At 39.7% G+C, this 8,212-nt stretch overlaps 1 protein-coding gene across 1 annotated transcript; it reads right to left on the bottom strand.

Moving 5' to 3' along the window:
- Positions 1-1,319: 1,319 nt before the first annotated feature.
- Positions 1,320-5,565, bottom strand: LOC128513810 (uncharacterized). The gene is made up of 5 exons (XM_053487359.1): positions 5,511-5,565; positions 2,277-2,648; positions 1,808-2,062; positions 1,588-1,705; positions 1,320-1,401 (listed from the first exon to the last, which is right to left on the bottom strand). Exons 1-5 carry the CDS (start codon positions 5,551-5,553, stop codon positions 1,320-1,322), a joined length of 870 nt encoding a protein of 289 aa, XP_053343334.1. The 5' UTR covers positions 5,554-5,565.
- Between the last annotated feature and the right edge of the window lie 2,647 nt (positions 5,566-8,212).

Raw genomic sequence — 8,212 nt, 5'->3', positions numbered from 1 at the left:
TAAATGTAATGTAAATAAACTGAAAGTCCATAAATACTGCACATAGACGTGAGAACTATATCTATAGAAAACTTAAACGCTTCATTATCTGAACAGTCTGAGTAATCTACACAAGGGCGGTTATCTAACTGGATTGGAGTGTGTGTGTGTGAAAGTCATCCCATACAGGAGCCCGCTAAATTAAGAGAGGAGGGAAGGAGAGAGTCATTCCTCTTCTCATCTTACTTTGGCTTTACAAAACGCAAACACACACACACAGACACAGCACATACATGAACAAACACACAATAACAGAAACATTGTTCTGTCAGGATTTATTTTTTACTTTTTTCAAAAGTAAAGTGCAGGTTAATTTGTTTTATTTTGACTTCATATTTTTTATATGAATATTTCTGTGTAGTGGAAAAAAAATTCCGTAATTTCTTATTGGGGGAAATTTACTTTGTAAAAGTGTTTTGACATACAAGCATCCGGAATGAATTATGCTCGCAATCCAAGGTTTATCTGTACACACTTTGGAAGTTGTTATTTATACAAATGTGTAGTATTATGTTTCCTCTAAAGATGTCACAAAGATGACAGGAGTCGCATCGTCATTGATGCGGTCATGTGACCTACAGGAGAGAGGTTAATATATTTCATGTTGAACTACTAAATATATTTCATATACATATATTTTATGTTTTTACTACTAAATTTTACTATTAAACTATACTTTATTATTACAACTTTTACTGCACCATCATCATCATCATCATCAGAGGCTGAGGAACGACTACTTGCTTTAAAGGTTGTGCTCAGCCTCTGGTTGCCCCTGCTGGTGTTTGGAGACCTCACGTGATTTTTGCCGTCACTGGACAGTACTACTTGTTGTCGTCCCGGCTCTGCTTCAATGTTTGCCGGAAGAGGTGATGTGCTGACAAACCCAGTGTGGCTGGAAAAACTTCCCACACTAGTCTGTCCTCTGAATATTCATCTCATTCTTTAATATACATTTACAGGGTCGATGTAAAGTTTTTACATTATATTTATTTATTTCACATTTGTCTTAAAATGGATTCAAATCCTTTATTGTCATTATTATATATTTTAAAAGTTGTGCCATCTTTAAGACCAAGTCAATCTTTAATACAAAATAATGAACACAGTGCTATGGTGTAAAAGAAATAAAACACTTGTACACACACACACACACACACACACACACACAGAGGTATATGAACGAGCTCTAGAGAGATAAGGATCTGGTGTCTTTCTGCTCTCAGGTGAAATTCACATACAGAAATCTGGGATGAAGTAACTGAGGTGTGAAAGTGGGATCAGTTCATGGTGAATGTATTGTACTGTACTGTGGTGTAGATGTCTGAATCATCCTCCTTCAGCTGCTCAGTGTGGACACGTCTGCAATCACTCACACACACACACACACGCACACACACACACACACACACACACACACACACACACACACACACACACACACAGACACACACACATTTAGGAGACACAAAATAAGGAAGAATTGGTAAGAATGGGTTGTTTATTAAGATACAGTATTTGTTGTCTATAAAAAATTTAAAGTTTTACCTCCTGTTGTAAATCACAGCTGGGATAGAGAACACCATGAACATAACTCCAGCTGTCACTAAAACAATCATCCAGACTGACCGAGCATCAGGATTTTCACCTGGTGAACAGAAAACATCTTCAGTATTCAACATGTGACTATTTAACTGAACACAAGTCACTTTATTTCCTTCAGTAATCACTCGAGACATTCATGAGTGTTGTGAGCAGACGGACCCACCCTCGACCTGAAGGCTGATGGTTTTAGATCCTGACGTCTCCTTGGTTTTCCAAGTGCAGGTGTAATTCCCAGAATCCCTCACGATTAGAGCAGGAAAGTGAAGAACGGGTCCTGATGGATTTAACTGTTCGTTGTTCTTAGACCACACAAACTGTGAGGAACTGTGTGTGCAGGTCACATCACACGTCAGATTTAACGAGTCTCCTTGTTTAAGGGTTCCGTTTCCACTGAGCCTGATTAGTGACACCTTTAAATCTTTTTCAGAGAGCAGGAAAGACTCCACGTCACTCAATCAGGATTTCACACACAGATAAACATGTAGTATTAAATAATAAACAGCAGATAAATTAGCTTTCTTGATTAAATTAAAGCTGCTGTTAAAGTTATTTAATGCATTCTTTTATTTAAGAAAAACTAAATTATGCAGATAAAGAATATTTTGGATTTTTATTTCATAATTAAATTTTACCTGCAGTTTGTAGAGTCGCTCCAGGTTCACCTACCCACTTGCCACCGGTCTTATTAGTTATAAATTTGAATCTGTACACTCCAGAATAACTGAACTGTACATTGTGGATTAACAAAGTACAGTTTGATTTGTCGTCTCCAACGTACTCAAAGTCTGACGTGGTGTTTAATGAGCTGTTATAAACATACAGAGGGCCTGGACACCCTTTTGTGTTTGCATCATTTGAGCACCAAATCCTTTGTGTCACCTGAATGTTGGGATTTGATGTTGGATAATAATAATTACAGGGAATGGAGACACTGAATCCTCTCACAGCACAGATCGACTTAACCGTATAATTCACACCCCATCCACTGTCCTGAGTGAGAACACCTGTGTAGAGAAATACATGGAGAATAAAGGAGATGAAAACAGTTGTGGTGATTTATTGCTTTATATAGTGTGTGATCATATCATTTTTTTTTTATTATTAATGCACTTTACAGTTTATCAGTCTGTAAAGAGACATTTCTATGGTTCATTGCAGTTATTGGCTCCATGGGTGGCACAACCAGTTATTAGGTTTAGGGGGCAATTACTTTTTCACATAGCTTTGACCACTTTTTCCCTTAATAAGTGAAAATATATTTTAAGAACTGCATTTTGTATTTACTCAGATTATCTTTGTGTAATATTGAAACTTGTTTAATGATCTGAATCATTTAATTATGACAAATATGAAATTAAAAACACGAAAAGAGGAAGTGACAAATACTTTTCTCATAGTCTGTCTAGTTCAATCCCACAGTAAAGCCAATGCTGCTGATGTTAGCCCTGTGCACTACAGCCCACTGCACACAGGCCCAGCAGGCAAGGAGCCCAAAGACCACGCCCCGGCGTCCAAATCCACAGATCCCAATCTGATCAAACCCCATGAGATACACCAGATAAACAAGTCTGATCTACAGAAACCCCACCCACAGCCCACTGCACCTAATGAGTCTGCTGTCTAAGTCCAGGTGACAATCACCACAACACACCCAAGGAAGCCTGTCAATGTTTGTCAATGTTTGAGAGAAGTCAATGTTTGTTTTAATCACTAAAATCAGAATTTAGAGCAAAGTGAGGATCTTCATTAGTTTGTATTACACTTACTGACTTAAGAATATAACGGTGAAGTAAATGTCTGGGTCAAATATGACCCCAGGGGTGCTCCAGGGTTAATAAGAAATGAAATACAACATGTTGTTCTGTATTGTACAGTAATGAAATAAACAGAGGCTTCAATGTGAAATATTTACTTCAGATTATACATTTTGTACATATACAGTGGTGTGAAAAACTATTTGCCCCCTTCCTGATTTCTTATTCTTTTGCATGTTTGTCACACAAAATGTTTCTGATCATCAAACACATTTAACTATTAGTCAAAGATAACACAAGTAAACACAAAATGCAGTTTTTAAATGATGGTTTTTATTATTTAGGGAGAAAAAAAAATCCAAACCTACATGGCCCTGTGTGAAAAAGTAATTGCCCCCTGAACCTAATAACTGGTTGGGCCACCCTTAGCAGCAATAACTGCAATCAAGCGTTTGTGATAACTTGCAACGAGTCTTTTACAGCGCTCTGGAGGAATTTTGGCCCACTCATCTTTTCAGAATTGTTGTAATTTAGCTTTATTTGAGGGTTTTCTAGCATGAACCGCCTTTTTAAGGTCATGCCACAACATCTCAATAGGATTCAGGTCAGGACTTTGACTAGGCCACTCCAAAGTCTTCATTTTGTTTTTCTTCAGCCATTCAGAGGTGGATTTGCTGGTGTGTTTTGGGTCATTGTCCTGCTGCAGCACCCAAGATCGCTTCAGCTTGAGTTGACGAACAGATGGCCGGACATTCTCCTTCAGGATTTTTTGGTAGACAGTAGAATTCATGGTTTCATCTATCACAGCAAGCCTTCCAGGTCCTGAAGCAGCAAAACAACCCCAGACCATCACACTACCACCACCATATTTTACTGTTGGTATGATGTTCTTTTTCTGAAATGCTGTGTTACTTTTACGCCAGATGTAATGGGACACGCACCTTCCAAAAAGTTCAACTTTTGTCTCGTCGGTCCTCAAGGTATTTTCCCAAAAGTCTTGGCAATCATTGAGATGTTTTTTAGCAAAATTGAGACGAGCCTTAATGTTCTTTTTGCTTAAAGTGGTTTGCGCCTTGGAAATCTGCCATGCAGGCCGTTTTTGCCCAGTCTCTTTCTTATGGTGGAGTCGTGAACACTGACCTTAATTGAGGCAAGTGAGGCCTGCAGTTCTTTAGATGTTGTCCTGGGGTCTTTTGTGGCCTCTCGGATGAGTTGTCCCTGCGCTCTTGGGGTAATTTTGGTCGGCCAGCCACTCCTGGGAAGGTTCACCACTGTTCCGTGTTTTTGCCATTTGTGGATAATGGCCCTCACTGTGGTTCGCTGGAGTCCCAAAGCTTTAGAAATGGCTTTATAACCTTTACCAGACTGATAGATCTCAATTACTTTTGTTCTCATTTGTTCCTGAATTTCTTTGGATCTTGGCATGATATCTAGCTTTTGAGGTGCTTTTGGTCTACTTCTCTGTGTCAAGTAGCTCCTATTTAAGTGATTTCTTGATTGAAACAGGTGTGGCAGTAATCAGGCCTGGGGGTGACTACAGAAATTGAACTCAGGTGTGATAAACCACAGTTAAGTTATTTTTTAACAAGGGGGGCAATCACTTTTTCACACAGGGCCATGTAGATTTGGAGTTTTTTTTTCTCCCTTAATAACGTAAACCTTCATTTAAAAACTGCATTTTGTGTTCAATTATGTTATCTTTGACTAATAGTTAACGGTTTTTGATGAGCAGAAACATTTAAGTGTGACAAACATGCAAAAGAATAAAAAATCAGGAAGGGGGCAAATAGTTTTTCACACCACTGTACATCTCATAAACAGCTATGCAGATGATTTAATTACAGGACTGTGGACTCAGTTGTGTTTGGTTTGTTTAAGATTAATTATCATGTGTTCATGAAACTCCACGATTACAATCTTTAATCAGATCAAAGTAAAACATTCACTAATATTATACAGTATAGTGTGAGTGTGTGTGTGTGTGTGTGTGTGTGTGTGTGTGTGTGTGTGTGTGTGTGTCCAGTAACTGAGTGTACACACTGTAACATCAATCAGCACACAGTTAAAACTCTGAACAATAATTCTGTCTAAGAGTGAGATGATGTTTCATACCGGACAGCGAGAGCAGAATCAGAGCCAAGTGCAGCGTCTTCATCTCTTCTTCAGTTAGAACAGTGTGTGTGTGTGTGTGTGTGTGTGTGTGTGTGTGTCAAAGGGTTAAAAGAGTTAAAATTGAGAATTAAAAGATGTTCTTGAAAAGATCTTTACTGTCACCACAAGAGCGTCAAACTATTAAAACAGGAAGAGAGTGAGTCATGAATGTATATTTTTACACTGAAAGACACACATGCACGCATGCGCACACACACACACACACACACTCACACACACCTACACACACACATACACACACACACACACACACACACACACACACACACACACACCTACACACACACATACACACACACACACACACACACACACACACACACACACACACACACACACACACACACAGCTGGAGAGAACATCCAGTATGGCTTTATTATCACCACTAAAGGTTATAAATGGCCACAAGCTGCTTTAACAGAAAGATGGGCCGAGACCTCATGCACTGTGTTCACACTTTATCACTCTCTCACTCACACATACTGTACACAAAGAAATAATTTTTTTCACACACTATATATATATATTTTAACAAATATAATCCATCCTGTAACATTATGGATTTATGTTTATATTATTTATGTAAAGTTCTCTCTCTCTCTCTCTCTCTCTCTCTCTCTCTCTCTCTCTCTAGTTAATGATCAGAGTTTTTTGTCACTTGCCCCTGTCGCCGTCGCCCTCGGCTTGTTCATCAGGGACAATCTTATCATTTTGGTTCACACACATTCACATCTCATGAAAACTTAAATAATTCTTTTGAATGTGTGAAGCTGCTTCGCGACAATTAACAATTGACAAAGCGCTATACACATACTGTAAAATTGAAGGGTTGATCTTTTCCACTGATTTGTGCTGCATTGGTATTTCTGTGAGATCAGACCGGACGAGCCTTTGGTCCCTGTGGGCGTGAGTGAGCCCTGTGTGCCCATGATCCTGTCACCAGATTACTGCTGTATAGTTGGTGATCAGAGGAAGTTCATCTCTCACTGGTCATAATGTTATGGCTGATTGTGACTGATCTCACTGACTCAGTCTGATGTGTGATAACTAAAGACACTTCCTGGGTCAAAAGGATAAACCCTATAGCATAAATCTTGTGTACAAACATTACATATAGTTGAATCCCATATTACAAGATTAAACTGTCACACACAACATTGTTCATATACAGTATAATGCAGGTGGATTTAATAACATGGAGTCAGAATTACAGTAATTTTGTCTCTGACACCCTCCAGTGTCTCGCTGTGTTATTGTTTCCTATCATTTGAGTTATAGTGTATGATAAAAGGGTGTGGTTAAAGAGGTGATTGACAGCTGTGGATAGGTGAATCTTATAAGTTTCCGAAACACATCTGAAGCTCTTGAGAGTTCTGTAGGAAGGGAAGGTGATGTTCTGCTGTAAACTGCTCTACCAGACACCCAGCGTGGAATTCTTCACTGTTTCTCCAGGATTTGGGTCATTGTGGGGTCTAAGCTAAAACATTATAGGGACAATTGACATTAGGCTGCTTTGCGAGAATGTCAATTGTTAAAAGCACTTTACAAATAAATTTAATTGAACATTATAACAAGTAAACCAAAATAAGTGAATAAACATGAGCTAGATTTCATGATTTACTTTTATTTTTCGCTTCTTCTTCTTTGTCTTTGGGCTGTTCCCTTTCAGGGGTCGCAACAGCGAATCATCTGCCTCCATCTAACCCTATCCTCTGCATCCTCTTCTTCCACACCAACTAACTTTATGTCCTCTCTCACCGAATCCATAAATCTCCTCTTTGGTCTTCCTCTAGACCTCCTGCCTGACAATTCCAACCTCAGCATCCTTCTACCGATATATTCACCATCTCTCCTCTGAACATGTCCAAACCACCTCAATCTGGCCTCTCTGACTTTATCTCCAAAACATCTAACGTGGGTTGTCCCTCTGATAAACTCATTCTTAATCCTATCCATCCTTGTCACTCCCAAAGAGAACCTCAACATCTTCAGCTCTGCTACCTCCAACTCTGCCTCCTGTCTTTTCTTCAGCGCCACTGTCTTTAAGCCGTAGAGCATCGCTGGTCTCACCACTGTCCTGTACACCTTTCCTTTCATTCTCACTGATACTCTTTTATCGCACAACACACCTGACCTGACCCATTCCAACCTGCCTGTACTCGCCTCTTCACCTTCTTTCCACACTCTCCATTGCTCTGGATCGTTGACCCTAAGTACCTAAAGTCCTGCAACTTCTTCACCTCTGCTCCCTGAAGCCTCACCGTTCCTCTTGGGTTCCTCTCATTCACACACATGTATTCCGTCTTGCTGCGGCTAACCTTTATTCCTCTGCTTTCCAGAGCATACCTCCACCTCTTCATATTTTCCTCGACCTGTTCCCTGCTCTCGCTACAGAGCACAATGTCATCTGCAAACATCATAGTCCATGGAGACTCCTGTCTAATCTCATCTGTTAACCTGTCGATCACCAAAGCAAACAAAAAGGGGCTCAGAGCCGATCCTTGATGCAGACCCACCTCCACCTTGAACTCTTCTGTTACACCTACAGCACATCTCAACACTGTCTTACAGCTCTCATACATGTCCTGCACCACTCTAACATACTTCTCTGCCACTTCAGACTTTCTCATACAACACCACAG

The sequence above is a fragment of the Clarias gariepinus genome, chromosome 26 (assembly GCF_024256425.1).
Source record: "Clarias gariepinus isolate MV-2021 ecotype Netherlands chromosome 26, CGAR_prim_01v2, whole genome shotgun sequence".
NCBI lineage: Eukaryota > Metazoa > Chordata > Actinopteri > Siluriformes > Clariidae > Clarias > Clarias gariepinus.
The sequence above is the reverse complement of the archived record's forward strand: the minus strand, read 5'-3'. Positions and strand labels throughout refer to the sequence as shown.